Source organism: Marmota marmota, unplaced genomic scaffold, assembly GCF_001458135.2.
Source record: "Marmota marmota marmota unplaced genomic scaffold, marMar, whole genome shotgun sequence".
Taxonomy (NCBI): domain Eukaryota; kingdom Metazoa; phylum Chordata; class Mammalia; order Rodentia; family Sciuridae; genus Marmota; species Marmota marmota.
The window spans coordinates 6757898-6777295 of record NW_025999942.1 but is presented as its reverse complement, the minus strand read 5'-3'; the positions used below and the strand labels follow the sequence as shown (position 1 = coordinate 6777295).

General features: G+C 38.7%; 1 protein-coding gene across 1 annotated transcript; it reads left to right on the top strand.

The window, feature by feature from the left end:
* Positions 1-2379: 2379 nt before the first annotated feature.
* On the top strand, positions 2380-19396 carry Klf5 (Kruppel like factor 5; the record flags this gene model as incomplete). Its single annotated transcript, XM_015498808.2, has 4 exons — positions 2380-2982; positions 5321-6200; positions 7475-7534; positions 19329-19396. Coding segments are annotated over exons 1-4 (1269 nt in total), but the record flags the coding sequence as incomplete, so codon positions are not given.
* Positions 19397-19398: the final 2 nt, after the last annotated feature.

Here is a 19398-nt window from a genome sequence, read left to right as displayed (position 1 = left end):
GTGAGATTGCAGAGCCTGGGTATTTCAGAGAAACCATTACTTAAAAGTGGCAACCCTATTTTATGAATTTTTATGCCAGAAATGAAATTAAATGAATGTTACTATATTTGAGCAAAAAAAAAAGAATACATTTCAATTTTTAATACATGTAAATGCATTAGCTATGCAAACCTAACCACAGCCAGGTTTATATCTATTCATTAAGAAAAGTGGAAATGTAAAAAAAAATTAACAAGATTATAAAATATGGTTATTAAAAGCTTATCAAATAATCAAGTGGGGTTTTTCTGTTTTGTTTTGTTTTGGAATTGAAAACTTTTGTGAATGAAAGCATGCAAAAAAATGGCGTGATATTTAGAAATATTTCCAGTAAAATAGTGGATCTTATTGTAGTTAAAACTTGGGGGAAAATAACAGGCCACTGATGCGCTGGTGAAAAGACTCTTAAGGGGAAAAGTCTAGGTAGATTTAAAAGCAAATTAAAATACAGATAGATATATAGTTGAAGTAACTGTGTTAGATTCAGCTTCAAGTTAAAAGAGCACCAAATTCTTTTAAGAATTGTCTGTCACATGATCAGATTTGATCATACTATCATCCTAACTGATCATACTATCAGCATTAACTAAAATTTTTCAAAGATCAATTTTAAAACTGTATTAAATCCCATATCACTTCTATCACCTGTTTTTAAACCATTTAATTACATGATTGGGTTTAACATAAGAGGAAAATAGGACAGCTTTTTAAAGATGAAGGTAGACAGCATAAAATTACTTAGAAAAAATTTTTGCAAAAACACTTACCAAATAATACTTTGGTAGCATGAAAGTAGTCATGAGCCATTCTCTTAAAGCAGCGATCACTGCTATAAAGATGAATCATGTGCTAACAGGAAGGGGGGAAGGAAAAGAGAAAAAAAAATTAGTTTACAGTGTAATTTTATCTTTTCCAAAATAAATACCTAATATTTATATACATATTAATTTATCTGCATATTTTAAATGGATCCCTGCTTTTGATAGAGACACTCTTTGAACTTTTTTCTAAGAACTTTTGAAAAAGCTGTTTAACTGTGAAGTGGTGAGTAGGCTGTTGTATTTGTACAATTCTCTAATGGTATAGTGTGCTGTCAACATATGTACATATGTAGTAATATTACAGGCATTTTTATTGCAGTTTATTGTTCCGGCTTCCCAATAAGCCAGATAAAATCATGTACAAGAACATTAAGGATTAAGGGAAGTGGTTTCCTTTGGTGATTGCTGGCAAAAATTCACCCTCCCATTATAACAATGTAGTAAATGGACGGTAATATATTTGGCTATTACTTTCCTAAAAAATTTGGATTCCCAGTTTTCAGAGCTGCTTCGTGCCTAACGTTTGAGGCTTCTTTGGTTGTCCTTTCGTAGGAAAAGGTGCCACGGTATTAGGTAAATTTGCTGTTTCTGTTCTGTAAATATTAAACTCCCTCCCCCCACCCCAGACATACAGTGCTAGCAAAAATAAGTCAAAGATGTAATGTCTATTTAAACACACATTTGAGCTAGTTGTTAGCGCTTAAATTAGAGTCCAGGCTTTGGCTAGAATCAACATAGTTTAAATATTAAAAACCTCAAAATTCATATGGCCCACCCCCGCCTGCTCTCTACACAGGAATAAGAGGTAGAAATGTGTGTGAAAACTACTTCCAGCTATTTAAATACTGAAGTGGCAGCGGGGGTTGGGGGTAGGCTTGTATGCAAGGACTTTAAAAAATGCTTGTCACTACACCTTTTACTCAGGACATACCGAATTTGCTTTGCGAAATAGATAGCCTTACGGATAAAGAGACAAGAGCGGTTTCAAAAATTTATCATACCGCCCCTAGTTTTTTGTTAAAGAAAAGTACATTTTTGTATATTTAAAAATACATACTCATTAAACAAGTCGCTGAAAACCTGAGCGCCCCCACCTAACTGCTTTCTGGATTTCAGTTTTTTGAGTTTCAGGTCCTTGCACAACACCTAAGACGTGCAATACTCTTTTTCTGCCTAATCCTGGCAGAGAACAGTCCGTAGAGATCTCCCTCCGCGTCTCCACCCTAATTCCCCCTCTTCCTAGATTCCACCCGCTCCTCTCCTTTCCTCCGCCCCCGGCTCCGCCAGCTCAATCTGTCAGAGAAGTTGTGTACAAACTGCGCGGCCGCCCTGCGCGCGAAGCTCGTGGCCCAAGGGGTGCGGTCGGCCCGGTGGAGGCGGGGCCCTGGGTGAATTTCTCTCTTTTCATAGGCTGGCCGATCCGGCCCGGCCGGCAACGGAGTCTTAGGATTCGCGGCAGCGCTGTCAGTCAGACTTGCAGAACCCGCCTACCCGGAGTTGGGTGAAATAGAGGCGGGCGTCAAGTGTCAGTAGTCGCGGGGCAGGTACGCGCGCTCGCAGCTCGCTCTTGGAGATCGGCGGTGGCGGGAGCGGGCTCCAGCGAGTGAGAGAGCGCGGTGGGGCGGGGCGGGAGAAAGTGGCTGCCTGGAGGACATTGGCGTTTACGCGTGGCAGAGCGGAAGAGTTTTGCTTTTCGTGTGCGCCTTCGAAAACGGTGCCTGCTGTTGACGAGGGGTCTGTCCGGAGCCTCCCCTCCTCCGCCCGCGGCCCCGCGCCGAGCTCGCCGGCCCGAGCCAACGTGGGCCAGGTGGGAAACGCGCCTGACCCACGTACCGCAGCCGGAGCCGCTCCCCGAGTGCCCATGGCTACGCGGGTGCTGACCATGAGCGCCCGCCTGGGACCTGTGCCCCAGCCGCCGGCCCCGCAGGACGAGCCCGTGTTCGCGCAGCTCAAGCCGGTGCTGGGCGCCGCGAACCCAGCCCGCGATGCGGCGCTCTTCCCGGGCGAGGAGCTGAAGCACCCTCACCACCACCCACAGGCGCAGCCAGCGCCCCCGCAGCCCCCGCAGCCGGCGCCGCCTCCCGCCGTCGGCCCGCGGCTGCCTCCAGAGGAGCTGGTCCAGGTAGGAAGAGCCGCTCCCCTCCCTCCGCCTCCTTCCCGGGGTTCGGGCGTGTCCCGCTGCTGCGACGCGCAGGCGACAGGGGCCGCTCCAGGCTGGGGCTTGCGTCGGGGCGCACCAGGAGTTGGTGGTGGGGTGGGCAGCCCCTTTCTGCCCCTGTAGCCTGGGCACAGCATTACGTAGGGAGTAAATGGGGGACCTGGGAGAGGGGAGTCCGAGATGAATCTCCCCTGGCCCTGGCGGGTCAGCCGGGAAGAGGTTAAAGAGGGAATTGGGTGCTCTCGCGCACCTTGTTTTTCTTACGTGTGGTGGATGAAACCTTGTACCTCACGCTCCACTTTACTTAAATTACTCCTTCACCTTTACCCCTCCCACCCGATGCCTTGGAGGTCCACCTCTCCTCGTCTGGGGTTAAGTAGGAACGCAGTTTGGGGTAAAGGTTCCTCGGGGTTTCAAACCTTGGGGCTCTCTCTTCTTGCTTTAGAAGCGATTGTGGGTGGCCGAGTTTGGAAAACAAGAGGATAACTAAGGTTGTATTGGAGCGCGTATTTTTCCCGAAAAAGAAAGAAAAAAAGCCGGGGGTGTTGTTTTCTACTTGTGCGCGTAAATTTCCTCCCGGAGCAGCGTTGAAAGCTGGCAGTTGGCTTTTACACTTGCCCAGCAGCCGAATTAGAGCAACCGCCTGTTTCTTTCGCCCACGCAGGGAGTCATATAGCCCAGAAAAAACTTCACGGGACTTTTAGCTTGTCCCAAGGAAAAAAAAAAAAAAAATTGGAAACATACCCACAGGCAAACAGCTGGAAGAGCTAAAATCAGAAACCACTAACCGCCACCGGAGCGCAGTGCACGAAAGGGTTTAGTTCGGTTTATTTCAAGACGCTTCGTTTAATAACCCCTTGGTAGAGTGTGTATTTGCTACCCAGCGCCTTGCCTACTCTAGTGGTGGTGGTGGGGGTCAGTGTCGCGGTGATTTGAGAGGACAGTGGCATTTGTCAAAGATGTGATTCACATGACTACAGCGTTAATTTTTATTTTTAAATCGGGTCTATCCGGGGAATCCCGTTCTCATCCACACCGTATGATCCGAAAGATTTGGCGGTCCAAAATGAAATGCTTTTGAAATTTACTAGCAAAATATGACTGGGTTATTCACCCATTATGGTGCCGTGGTTAATAGTTATATGAACCATTCCACCTAATTGGGTTTTGTTTTTCTTTTGAAATTTCCTTTTCAATGTTAAAAATTAAAAGAGAATTTAAGCTTATGTTCTGCTAGGAGAGAAGATAGCTGTAAAAAGATTGAGGCGATTTGTCCTTGGGGGGGAAAAATCACCGATTGAGAACTATTTGGTTATTGGTTATTTCAATTTGTCTTTTTTACTTTTTTATTTTTATTTTTATTTTACTTAGGAGACACCGAGAGGATAAGGGATGACGGAGCTTTTTTTTTACAGAGTAGGGGGGAATGTAGCATTGACCCACTGAGAAGGACATGATAAATGTTTTGCTGATGACTGTGCTTCGACACAGCAGCCTCTCCCCACCCACGGGCTTCTTAGCACCAGTCTACCAAGGGAGTGATTTTCCCTTAGGTAATTAAAGATCTGTTTTAGATAGGGATATGAATAGGAACATTTCATTATCATATTAACCAATTACCGAATCTGCTGATTAAAATCAACATTTAGATCAAATGTTGAAGGTGAAATCTGTGACAGTGGATACTATGTTTTTCTTAAAACATTGTATTTTAAGTTTCCATTGAACAATAAATTAAAAAGCCACTGAAATAGCCAACGAATGTTTTATATTAGATATATTGGAAATGTCTAGTCAAGCAAAAAAGTTTTTTTTTTTTTTGCAGAGTTGATTTAAGGGTTTGCATAGTTTTTTGTTGTTTAAATAAAAGATGTAAAATATAACTATGTAGCATGGACAGAATTGAGGTAGCTAGGCAGTACTTTGATATAGTACTTTAATTGTAAACTGTAATGGTCAGGGAATCGGGTGATACTATTATTGCATCAGAAAGGAATATATTTCTGTTTCCTTTTTTTCTTGATTTGCCTCTTTCACTTTTTTTTTGAGCGATTTTACTAAAGACATTACAAAAACTTGTAAGCTTTAGTGTAAACCAGTAATTATACAATTGGCAAAACAAACCTGGTATGTTTATAAGCAATACTTATACTAGTATACTAGTAATAGAAGTTTGCCCTAGTATTTTACAGAGGGATCTTTGGTGTGTGTGTGTGTGGGGGGGGATAGTAGTAAGCACCATTTTGGTCCTTCCTGAGATGAATCAGGTGGATTATGCATGTTTGTTTCTTTTCTTTTTTAGACAAGATGTGAAATGGAGAAGTATCTGACACCTCAGCTTCCTCCAGTTCCAATTATTCCAGAGCATAAAAAGTATAGACGAGACAGTGCCTCAGTTGTAGACCAGTTCTTCACTGACAGTGAAGGGTTACCTTACAGCATCAACATGAACGTCTTCCTCCCTGACATCACTCACCTGAGAACTGGCCTCTACAAATCCCAGAGACCGTGCGTAACATACATCAAGACAGAACCTGTTACCATTTTCAGCCACCAAAGTGAAACGACTGCCCCTCCTCCTCCTCCGGCCCCAACCCAGGCCCTCCCTGAGTTCACCAGTATATTCAGCTCCCACCAGACCTCAGCTCCAGAGGTGAACAATATTTTCATCAAACAAGAACTTACTACACCAGATCTTCATCTTTCTGTCCCTCCCCAGCAGGGCCACCTGTACCAGCTACTGAATACACCGGATCTAGACATGCCCAGTTCTACAAACCAGACAGCAGTAATGGACACCCTTAATGTTTCTATGTCAGCCGCCATGGCAGGCCTTGACACACACACCTCTGCTGTTCCGCAGACTTCAATGAAACAATTCCAGGGCATGCCCCCTTGCACATACACTATGCCAAGTCAGTTTCTTCCACAGCAGGCCACTTACTTTCCCCCATCACCACCAAGCTCAGAGCCTGGAAGTCCCGATAGACAAGCAGAGATGCTCCAGAATTTAACCCCACCTCCATCCTATGCTGCTACAATCGCTTCCAAACTGGCAATTCACAATCCAAATTTACCTGCCACTCTGCCAGTTAATACGCAAAATATCCAACCTGTCAGATACAACAGAAGGAGTAACCCTGATTTGGAGAAACGCCGCATCCACTACTGCGATTATCCTGGTATGTGATCTTACTTGGTTGAAGCATTGAGAGAAAAAGAGAGAAAGAGTGTGTGTGTGTGTGTGTGTGTGTGTGTGTGTGTGTGTGTGTACACATATCCTTTTCATCCTTGGGCTTTAAATTTACATAGAAAAGTTCTACTTGACAGTTAAGAAAAAAAATCATATACATTTGTTATCTTCATATTCTATTTCTGTGCTTTACCTTGGTGTGTAACCAAGTAGTTTTCTATGGTGTATTTTATTTTATTATTTATTTATTCACTTAGTTTTGCAGTACTTGGGATTGAACTCTGGGGTGCTCTACCACTAAGTCACATCCCCAAGGCCCCTCTCTCCTTTTTCTAAAATTTTATTTTGAGATAGGGTTTTGCTTGAATTTCCCAGGCTGACCTCAAACTTGGGATCCTCCTGCCTCAGCCTCCCAAATTGCTGGGATTATAGGCATGTTTCATTGTGCCCAGCTTTATTTTCTGTATTAAAAAAAAAAAAATTGACTATACAACATTCTGGGAAAAAATTACCTTATGTACTTTTTTTCTATTAATTTTTTAAAAATTTCATTTAGGGTTATAGTATTAAAATCTAAATTAACTGCCCTGGAAAGAGTAGGGTAGGAGAAAATAATATGTTGGCTCAAAGGTACCTAACTTACTGCTGGTACAAGACTATATATGGGATACATTTAAGGATGGTTCTGATGGGCCATGCATCTCATTCAAGAATAAGCACATGCTAAAGTATAAATTCATGACAGTAATGAATGTATCTCCCAAGTTGCTGGTGTAAGCTAGTTTATGATTAATATGGGGCATAATTTATTGACTGGTGCATGATATGCCATGACATGCTAAATGAAAAAAAAAACAAGAAATGTTAGGAGTACAGAAAATTATAGTCATCTTGGATAATGGTTTAGCAATGTCAGCTATACAACCATTAAATTTTTTAAAAAAAACATACTATAGTAGCTATTAAATCACTAAAATGTGTATTGCTAGTAAAAATTACCTACTGGAATATAAACACAAGTTTTCCATTTGTCATTTACCTGTGTTCTTTCCTACTAAAGTGATACCAAAAAAATTACTTTATTTCTTTAATGAGGTAGTGGGGGAGGGCTCCTTGAGATTTAAAACTGAAGCTTCAAATATTTTATCTAGCATGAGAGAGTTCTTCTTTCAAGGCAGATTTTAAATACTGAATCATCAAATGTAAGGATTTCAAAAGGTCTCCAGAATGACAAGCTATTCTTCCTCTGCTCCTTTATTTTAGGTTGCACAAAAGTTTATACGAAGTCTTCTCATTTAAAAGCTCACCTGAGGACTCATACTGGTATGTAATTTTCTTGTTAATTCTTTAAGTTGTGTAAATAGTGTAAGTGGTATTCATCCTTTTAAAAGCCAACATGTGTTTGATCTCTTCTTTCTTCTGTCAACTTTTATTTTTTAATGGCCTACCTTTTCAGCACTAGCTTGGCTCAAAATTCAGTTCCATGAGGATGTCTGGTTCCAGGAAAGCTGATGCTCACTCACAAAGGCCTTGCCCTGTCACTTCCATAGAATTAATTACCCAAAAACATAAACAACAATGTTTACTAATGGGTTTTAAAACGTTTAATGGCAGCACTGTTCATGTCTTGAAGGAAAGAAATTTCTCTCTCCGTGGCAAATCAGTTTGCTTTAAATAAAGCCCTTTTAGACAATCAAAACTTTGCCATTTAGCATGTACAGCATTGCAGCTTAATACAAGGTCCTTGTTAGCTTAAAATATTTGTGTTGAGTGTGTTTGCTGTGTTTGATGAAAGATAGGCCTGAAGTTGCAGAGTTTTCAGACTGGTCAAAAATAGAGTTATGGTTTAAAGTTATTCTACACCTTACGCACCACCCCGACATTTGATATGTTTGAGACATCATCTTTACTCTAGCTTATATTTCATCCTCATTTAAAACATGCTTTTAAGCTTAGCCCCTTTAATTTTGTAAGTTTTTGTTTTATTAAAGCTATAGCAATAACTTTTAGGAGGTTTTTAATTTAAAAATTTTATATCAGAACCCAGTTTTAAGATGAAACTAGGTGGCATACTTTATTAAAGGGCTCCGTGTACCCATAATATTTTCAAATATATGGATGGTTACTATTTGTAATTTTCTTTAAGAATAGCCCTAAAGGAAAGAACTCTTAAAGTGATTATACTTTTTTTTTTCCTCAATAAATACAGCCTTACCTAAAGTTCAAAGAATAAGTTTGCTAATAAAAGCAGTGACCTAGCAAAATGTATTATTCCATCATTGCTATGGAAACCAAAGTATTCAACAGTTCCTTTGAATGGGTCGTTGGATTAGTGTGAGGACTTGAATCTCCCCAGGCTAGATGTTACTATGGAAATTGAGTTTTGATAAATGAAGTAGTTATCTCTAACTGCTGCATTAAAAAGTAAAAGCCTTTGAACAAAGGTCAGTGCTGAGATATAGCCATGAGAGGAATATGGTTGCAAACAGTTTGTGTGCATGTTGAGAAGTACTGCTTGATATCTCAATGATAAAAATCTAGTTATTAAAATCCAAATAGTATTGATGACAATGTGGTAGATACCAGGGCTTTCTGAGAAACTGCTTTTAAAAAAAAAAGACACTTGAACTTATCTATGAAATAAATGAGTTGTTTTGGCCCGAGGTTTTTAAAGGCAGACAAATTGATTATATAAAAGGAAAGAACCTTCATAAACAACCTAAGGTGAAAATCATGTTTACAGTTAAGCGTCCACAAAAGAATTAAGCATATAAAAAAGATGTCAACCTAAACTCTTCAAAATACAGATGACAAGTGCCAGGAAAATATTCACTATAAAATATCCTTTTACAGACTATATGCTCTGTTAAGGAAATGTTTAATACAGGGTTTTACCTGACGTTTTGATTAAGAGGAGGTGGGAATAACTTAGAAACATTTGAACTGTTGCTTTTTTTCTCTTGGAAGTCCTTGAAACTGGAGATAGGAAGGAGGGAATACATTTTCATGGGGTTAAAGTCCCCTAATAAAAGAAGAATATAATCACATATAACGATGTAATCAACTGCTTATTGCAGGGATGTAGTCAGGCCATATCTAAATAGCCTTTCAACCCCTGTCAGGGTTTAGTGCTCTGAATGCTTGTACCTAGGATTCTGGAACTTGACCTGCTGGCAAAGAAATTTAATAGTGAGTTGTCTTAACAATGCTTGCCCTAATAAAAACAAACTAAAAAGAGGACCTAGTCCTAGTTTGGGTCCCATGCATCAACTTTTTTCACCTGATCATAAACATTGTGGCCTTCAACATCTAATGAGTAAGACCCTGTAATCCAGTTTAATAAAGTTTTGTTTGATAGTCTTTCAAATGCCTGGGGGAGGGTTTTACCAGACTAGTTCATCTGGCTAAACCCGTTCTTGGGTAATCATAGAGCATTGAGGTTGTTTTCTCCTCATTTCTCATTTCTAGACAATGCCTTTTAAAATGACCTGTGCGCTCTCATTGCATCCCCCCACCCAACCAGTTGTTTTTCAATGAATGTATCTGGACCCAGCAGAGGCTTGTGTTTTTGCCTCCTCCTCCCCTTTTCCCTTTTAAGGCCCTGGTAGATGAAATAGGTTTTGTTTATTTTTCCCCTCTAAATAACTTCCCTCATTTAGTAGCTTGTTAGGTTTTCTTTCTGTGTCCCTTGCTTCCACATAGGCAATTTATTAGGGAACTTTAAAACCTATAGGATAATGTCGGTCTGTTTGATGACATAATAGAAATTATTGTTTAAATGGTTGCTGTTTTGCAGACAGAATGCAAAGTACCCTAGCATTTCTTTGGAGAAATAATTGTAATTGCTTTAAAATTTCAAGTTACTGTATGTTTTTAAAATGATTTAAGCAATTAAAGCAATCTGCATCTGAGTTCTGTTTAGTTACTTATTTTGGACTTTTAGATTATAAATGATTTTTTAACTTGGGTTGCAAATTGAACTTGAGCAAAGAGTGTTTCCAAAACAGATTTTTCCCCCCATAATTTGGGATGAAAGAGTAAAAGATAAACCTGCTTCTTGAATCACAAATACCATAACATTCAAGCGTCCTAAGTTCAAGTTCATGCGCTTTGATTTCTTTATTAGGAAACCATACTTAAATAGTACAAAGTTCCATCTTGTTTGTGTGGTCAAGCAAAATACCTGAAATAGAAGTTGCCTTTATTCTAGGGAACCATTATATTTCATTGATATCCATATAAACATAAGACAGCATAATAACAGGCCTATAGAGGCATTCTTTGTGTGAGTAAGTAGTGTTTGTGTATGTATACGTGGTTATCATGCTTCTGGTTAGAAATAGTTATGACTGCTTCTAGGCAACAGTGTCAATAAGTAGTGTGTTTCCCAATCTAAATATTTGTACTTTTAACAGTAAAGTGAACATTCTGCACAAATTTGTATGCCTTGTGATATATACAAGGGGCTATTCCTATTGCTATCATTCTAAATTTGCTCCCAAGCACCTTTAAAAAAAAAAAAGATTCACATATCCATCAGCCCTTCTAAGTCACTGTGACTGATAAAGTACCTTATTCAAAGAGCTTGTAGTTTGGGGTTTTTTGTTTTGTTTTGGCGCTAGAGATCAAACTGAGGGACCTCATGCATGCTGGGGAAGCATGCTAACCACTGAGCTGCCTCAGCCCCTTTTGCTTAATTTCATAATGGAACTTAAGATTACTTTTCAGCCTCACCCCCTCTGGGACAGGGCAGAAGATTAGCAGTTGTACAGAGAAAACTCTTTGAGGAACACACACCCTTAGTGCAAGCATCACTCAGACCAGGACTGGTTCCACAGACTGACAGAGGAAAGGACAATTTGACACACTCATACAAGAGAAAATGGAAATGTATAAATAGCATAGGAACACAAAAAACGGACTCTTCAGTGCTTGTTCAAGATTCTTTGTTAAGAAAGAATTCTACATTAGGTCTTGGAAGCCCTAACCTCCTTGTAAAGGGAGTCAGTTCCTATGTTCTTTCTTGCTTTACTTTTCTTTCTTCCTTCCTTTCTCCTTCTCTTTCTTTTTATGCTGGGGATTGAACTCAGGGGGTACTTTATCACTGAGCCACATCCCTACCCCTTTTTGTTTTTTCTTCTGAGACAGTCTTACTAAGTTGCTTAGGGCTGGGTTGATTCTCCTGCCTCAGCCTCCTGGGTCAATGGGATTTCAGGTGTTGCCACTGTGCCCAGCTAGTTCTTAATGATATTGATAAGTATATGCATATGTTTTTAAAAACATAATGTATTATGTTATATTGAAAATATAATTTTTTGGTAGTGGGAATTAAACCCAGGGACACTTGAGAACTGAGCAACATCCCCAGCCCTTTTTATCTTTTATTTTGAGCCAGGGTCTTGTTAAATTGCTGAAAGTCTCACTCAATTGCTGAGGCTGGCTTTGAATTTGTGATCCTCCTGCCTCAGCCTCCAGAGTCTCTGGGATTAGAGGTCTATACCACCATTCTGAGCTCTACTTGAAATTTGCATTTTAGCTTCTGGTAAAGTAGTAAAAGTCTTTAGATATAAATATCTGGTCTAGCACATGGCGCCAAAGTCATTATCCTATGACTATATTGGGTATACATTTGATTTTTTTAAAGTATTGGTAATGTTGACAACAAAGATGTTTTCGGTATAGGAACTACTCCATTGAAAGGAACATTATATTGTGAACATAAATTACTCTCTTTTTGGTAGAAAAGGAGTGAAAAGCTTTAAGAAAAAAAAAACTGTAGAGAGGACTTCATTTCAGGCCTTAATGAATGGAGAACATACAATTTGGATCCAGAATAGATAGTATTAGTTAAATGTTTGATCTATTTCACTGGGAGAATTAGCATAGGGAAAATATTTCACATGATGAGATTTAGTGGCCAGTGATTTTTATTTTAAATTATTTTTATAATTTTATTTTCACTTGCAGCTTTGAAATTTATTTTCTATATTGACAATTTCTGGCTTATTTAAAAAAAAAAAAGTTTGAGCCTTAAGAGACTTGCTGGTTCAGACCCTGAAGAGGTATTTATGAGAAAGCTTAGAAACAATTTCTTTTCAGTGACTCACTGGGAAGATTAAACTTTGCTTCTAGGACTTGTTCTTTCATCTGAAAAACATTTACATAGGAAGTTGATTAAACATTGTTTCAAGATGATAAAGCTTATCAAAGGTTAAGAAGAATAATTTGATTCAGCAAACATTTGACCGATTTTTGTGGAGAATCCAGAATAATCTCTTCTTACCCTTTTTGTTTTTAAAGGAGTGAGAGAAGATAGTTCATAAGTAGATTAAATAGAGTTGCTGAAATTGAGATAGAAACAGCCAGCTGTGCCGGTGAAAGAATGTAGAGCTTTTTTTTTTTTTTTTTTTTTTTTTGTTGTTGTTGATATAGTTAGTGGCAGGATTTTTGTTTTTTAGTAATAATTTGATCACTCAAGCATTTTGCTTTGGCTGATATTTTTAGTTCTATAGAATGTAGTAGCTGTTTACTTGATGACCTACATCTTTTCTGGTGAAGAAACAAAGTAATGTCCTATTTGAGTCGAAGTATCTCTGGCAGCATTCCTGTTCTGGCAGCCTGTATTATTTACTTTAAAGGATCTCTAACAACTCCAATTAGTTACTGTTTTAGAAGTACACAGTAGGTAACTTTTCTGAAAAAATCTATGCAGAAGAACACATTAACTTGGCTACTTTATAAAAAGGCGCAGACCTTTAAGAGCAGGGAGGAATCCACTGGTCTGGGATAATTGTGTCAACTGCAAATAAAGGAAAAGATATCTGGTACTCATTCTGTGCTGGGGAAAATGAAAATACACATTTATTTTCTATTCAGGTTTAAAAAAGAAAGAAAGAAAAGGTAAAAATATTTCATAGACTCCTCACTTTTTGAAGTTACTTTGGGATCTTATTACAAAGATTGTGAATATGAGTGTTATTGTTTTTGAGAAAAAGGAAAAAAAGTTTCATTGCTTTGCTAGCAAAGGAGAAACACAGGGTACTTCTGTCCCAAAGGCTGTGATTCTGCCCAACAGCAGGAATAGGGGGCTTTTAAAGTGGTGATTCAAAGGCTGCAATTCTCAGATCTCTGTTAGAGTTATAATTCACTTGTTAATTTGGAAGACAGTCATTTCTGAGATCTTCTGGTACTATCCCCAGAGTCTGGATTAATTCATTTCTCTGGTGGGTGTATACTCAAGGACAGGTAAATCTGCCTAAAATGGGGAAGAAAGGTAATCCTGTTTGTTTCCCTGAGATTAGCGTTTGTGAGTTGTCTTTTTGTCAGGAGGCTCAAGAATTGTTATTTCAGTAACCCTAAAAATGACAGAGATGTTCTTCCTGGGATTTGAGAACCCTGAGAAGTAGTAGTAGTTTAGGAGCCAGGAGACTGATCCTGCTTGATAGGGACTGTGGATAACAAGAGTGAGTGTTCCCTTCCAGTCCCTTCTTTTTTGCTGTGCTGCCCAGGCTGGCCTCAAAATCAGCTTTCTTCCAGCCTCAACCTCTTGAGTAGCTAAGGTTCCATGTGTGTATCATCTCATCCACTGCCTGGCCATATCCATTCTTCCTGCCCCTCTAAAAGAGGAGACCCCTTGCCACCCTTGACCAGCACTAGGAGCCTCTGAACTTCTTGATTTTTCTCAGGTCTAGTCCAATTCTGTAAAAGAAAGTTTTATGTAGACTTTATCCCTGTACAGCTTCAGAGTGGATAAATGTTTTCTCCCGAAGAGACTCAAGCACGATTCTCACCTAAATATACATTTAGTCAGATTACCCTTGGTCACAGGCCAGGGTAAAGCCCAGCTTTTCTCTTAATTTTGTAAAAAAGGAGAGAAAAACTGACAGCCTCACTCTATCCTCCTTTATTTTCCCTCTTTTCACTATGAAAATAACTGCTAGTCAGAGTTTGGCCGAATGCATGATTGTTTCAGAGAGGCATTGGGAAAACTGTGGCATCACAGCAGAAGTAGAAGAGGTCTCTGCCTCTGCAGAGCTTAAAAAGCTGTTGAAGGCAGAACACAGATATTTGAAGCCTTCATAAAACAATGTATGAGCAAGTGCAAATCAGTGATTCAAAAAAGAAAACAAATTATTTTGATCCAGGGCCCTGTGCATGCTAAGCGCACACTACCATTGAGCTACATTCATAGCCCAGTTCAAAATCAATTTAATTGACTAAGATACATAGAAGTGGAATGATCTCTCATGAGTTGTCCGATGTTTTCTAGAAGGGGAAGGGGTAAGATGAATGGATTTTAAAGTGATGAACTCTTATTAAAAAAATTTTTTTTTGATACATCCTTTTTGTTTCCTAAAAGTGGGCCCATTGCTAATAGGGCACTACATCTATTAGATGCATTTAAAATGAATCTTTCAGTGTTCCAAGTGTAGGAGATCTGCAGTGAGCTCTAATTAGGAAAATTACTGACATAGGTACATAAAAATATGAGTTAGTGGGAAAAATAATTTTATCTTAATCAGTTTTCTCAGCTATCAAATATATTTTCCCATGATTTTTTTCAATGTTTTCTGTTATTTTCCTTTTTATTATTAAAAGCAAATCTAATAATTGAGGCTGTTTCAGAGTCTCAATTCCTAAGTCTGAGATGATGGGGAAAAAAATCTATTAAGATTTTTTAGGCCAGGGACCATATCTTATTTGTGTTTTGCAAGGCATTTAGTATAGGCCATACTTTAATACATACTGTCTAATTCTGATGGTGTTTGCTTTTATCTTTTTATAAACTACCATTGATTAGATTTTTAATCATCAGGAAGGTAACAGATGTTCAAATTTGCTGTAATAGACTTTTTAAAAAGTTACCTAACGTACCTTTTCTAAGAAATATTTCCTTCTGTGATTTTTTTTTTCTTTTGTTAAAAGAATCTATGTAGAACATTCTAGAGAAAGGCCTTAGTATGGGTCTATTGAATATGTTCAGCAGAGCAGAGAAACCTCCCATTCCATTGTGGTAGGTTCAAAAGTCTTTTTTTTTTTTTTTAATCTGTTCATCAGAGAGAAAAATAGATACTGTTTTAGTTTCTTGCTAGAGATTTTTTGAATACTTCACAAACATTCTGCTAAACCACTGAAATTCACCTAGTCTGGGAGAGAGGAATACTCATTAGTAATGTTTGGGGACTGCCGATACCATGCTGGAACCCATTTTTAGGACGCAAAATGCCCAGAAAGGTGGGTCTTCACGGAGGGCTGGCCTTGTTAGGATGTGCCGAGGCTTCAGACCATTTGAGTTTAAGGGCTGGTGGAAGTCCATTAAGCTATTCCTTACCCTTCATGAGTGGTTTCAGAATCTAAATAAATTTGAACAATATGTATATATATTTCTTGCATCATGCAAAGAGAGTGTATTAGTGTTTGCTAATGGAAGATTTAAGTGGGACATTAAGGAAGAGTGGCAGGCCAGGATTCTTAATGTGTGTTTGTTTCTAACTCCTGGGGTTATTGCAAGGATTAAGGAAGGTAGTGAGAACCTAGCTCTGGAGGAGGTGCCAGTGGAGGTTGGTATCTGCTCCCTCTTCCCTTTTGTTGGTAACGTTTCTACTTAACATTTTAATAAAATATCTTCATGACTTTATCAATATGGATTGTATGCATGTTTCGGATTTTTTTTTCAAAGATTAGTGATTCTTAGCAAATTGTTCCTATCATAAGAAAATGCATACTTTATTTGAGATAAAATCGAAGATTATTGTCCATGTTGTACAAATTTGTCACTTTTTTTTTTGCCTTTGGAAAGTTTCACATTAACAGCAGGAGAACTTAAAAATACAGTTGATGTTGAAAGAGCTTAACTAAATATTTGAAATTGGTGATATTGGAAAGAGATTCTGTAAAAATCCAATTAAACTTTTGAAAGCTCTATCCTGTTGAAATATAACTTGAAGGAAGTCAGTTTGGTTTCCCAGAAGTACTGTGCATAGTGTTTCTGGCTGAGGAAGAAAGGTTTAAGTCTGCTGTTTGGCGAGAAATTGGGTACCAGCTTCCTCTACGATGTTTTGCTTGAACAGTGTTGACACTTGAACAAATCCCATAGAAACTGCCCCAAGTGGGGAATAGTTATCCTTGCTTTTATAGTAAGACTTGGCCCCAGTAACTACTGTTCCAGACACTGGTAGTATTCTTGGCTGGATAATCTATAGATGTGTATAAATTGAAAGCAAAGCCCCAAATGTTTTAGGAACTTGAATGGCTACTGTATTTTGACCAATCAGTAAAGTAAGTTTTAAAAAATATTGGTCCCATTTATTGCTTTGTAGCCAATAAAAACAGTGAACAAAAAGAGTCTAGTGTCCCTTGTTTCTTAAATAAACTGAATTCACTTCTACTGCTATTTAGTTATTAAATTCAAAAGACTAGAATGATTTCTTTTAAAATTAGGACTCTGTAAGAAGTTGTTGCCTTGCCTTAGACATCAGAAATGTTTTTGTTTAACCCAGTATGTTTGTTTCTGTGACTTGTTTTCATGAGGAACAAAACCAAACACTTCAGTGCAAAGTTATTTCTTCTGTTTGATTTAAATCCACAAACAAGATAGTTGCACTTACCACTGGTACTAAAATGTTTCTGCATATCAAACAGTTATATGTGAATATCAGCGAAAGAGGAGTGAATGTGTTGCTGAAAAGTTTTGAGTGTATTTGCTTAAATTTCTAGTTGAAATTTACTGTGAGGCACTGGGGAATGAGAGTATAATACACCAATTTTAAAAGATGGAGGAAAAAGAATTTACTATGAGAAACAGCATCCCAAATTGAGATGTATATTTTTTAAATGGGATGATAGGACCTGAGAAGGAAATTAAGTAAATAAGTGTGCATTAGGTCAGAACCAGAAGAGGGGGGGAAAGGTGGCTATGAATGCATACTGTAGGAAGCCAAGGTGAGATCTCATAAGAGTCAGTGGTTATTAGAACAGTTGAAATACATTAACCTCACAAGTTGTAGAAACCTCATCATATGTGGATAATTTTTTTTTTTGTACTAGGAATTTAATCCGGAGATTTTTTTATTTCTGAGCAACATTCTCAGTCCTTTTAAATTTTTTTTTCTTAATTTTTTAAGAAAGGGGCTCCCTAAGTTGCTGAAGCTGGCCTTCAACTTTTGATCCTTCCACCTCAGCCTCTAGTTGCTGGGATTATAGGCATTGGCTGGACAATGTCTTAAAATTTAGATTAAGATTAAAATTTTCAGATTCAGTTGGATAATCCTACAACTCTCCTGAATATGATACTGCTAAATTAGGCAGGAAGGTTGCTGAGTGTTCAAAGCAACTTTGAGGTTGTTTTGGGTTTTTTTTTTCCTTTTTAGAAGAAAACATTTTAAAGCAAAAAGGTGCCCAACTAAAGTATTCCAACAGTACTTTAATATGCAAATTTGTCTCGTTCTTATCTAAACTCATTAATACTCAGAAAATTTTAACAAAGCAGAAATTAGGAACAGTGAAAGACAGACTAAGCTTTGAGATTTATATGTATACATGAACTTAAATAAAATTGATTCTAAAACAGTGAATTAAAATTGCATTATAAAGCTGGGGTGTGATGGAGCACCTCTATAATCCTAATAATTTAGGAGGCTGAAGCAAGAGGATCCCAAGTTTGAGGTCAGCCTCAGCAATTTAAGGAGATACTGTTTCAAAAATAAAACTGACTGGCGATTATAACTCAGTGGTAAAGCACTCCTGGGTTCAATCCCCTGTATCAAAAACAAACAAAATAACTGCATTACACGTAGTTGTTGAAAGTTTGCAGCTAGCAAATTTAAGAGAACATTAAGAATACAAGTTGCAGGCTCGGGCAGAGCTCAGTCATCAATTCAGTATTCAAGTGGAGAGCTGTGAAAACAGGAAGGTTGATCAGGGATTTGTCATGAATTGCTCCTGTAGGATACTGGAGGCCATGCATTTTGGTTTTGTTCGCTGTATCTCAAGCATCAGGACAGTGACTGGAGTATAAGACATTTGTCAAATTGCTTGTAGTAATTTTTTTTTTGTTCTGAGGGACTGAACTCAGGGGTACTTGACCACTGAGCCACATCCCCAGTCCTATTTAGAGACAGGGTCTCACTGAGTCGTGTAGCACCTCCCTTTTTGCTGAGGCTGGTTTAGAACTCACCATCCTCCGGTTTCAGCCTCCCCAGCCACTGGGATTACAGGCATGCTCCACCCTGCCCAGCATAGTAACTTTTTTGGTGCAAAGAAATGTTTCTTAAATTTACATGCACACCAGCAAATGTTAGGATTTAGTTATGGTTCTTTCATGACCTGAACCTGTACCAGTGAGAACTAATCAGTACCTGACTTGGGGGTCTGGCTAAGACATTTATTAAATATCAGATGCATTAAGCCTTTAGACTTTAAGCCATTCAACTTTAAAAATGTTTCAACTTTGTTTCCCTTCAGTCTCAAAAGAGGGATGTGAATGTGTGTGCTAGTGTGAAACTAAGGAGATTTTCCTTAGAATGCCTGAATAGTCCATTATAGGAGGTCATGGGTTATGTGCTGAAAGCTTCAGTCAGCCCAATTTAGACATTAAAGACCAATTTCAAGCAAAGCAATTGTGGTACAAGAAATTAATCTTGAAGGTGATTTGACCAGCTCCCTCTTGAGTAGCTCTAAAATTTTAGTGCTCCCTCACCCACCATGTAGCCCCTAGCCCTACAGTAATTTAATTTGGGTTAGTTTGCGAAGAAAGCGTGTTTGCACAGTGATAAGGCCATTCAGGCCCAATCTAATCACTTCACGGATTGATGTGTGTAGGAGTACATAGAAAATGAGGGCACTGATGCATTTTGCATGTGGCTAAATTTGGCCTTCAGTTTTTCAAGAGTAAGCAAGATACTTCTTTCTGTATATAATTACAGGTTAAATCCCATTCTGTGAAATGAGTTTGCTGGATTGCTTTGAGGGACTGTAATATTTATTTAGTTCATAATGGAATGCATGATCCTTTCTTCCTGTGCTTGGCCCCTGGTTTTTTAAAAAAAAAAAATCCTCAGGTGTTATCTACAATTGTCCTCTGAGCAGGCCACCTCACCCTGTTTGTTGGTTGTCACAGGTGAAAAGCCCTACAAGTGCACCTGGGAGGGCTGCGACTGGAGGTTCGCGCGATCAGATGAGCTGACCCG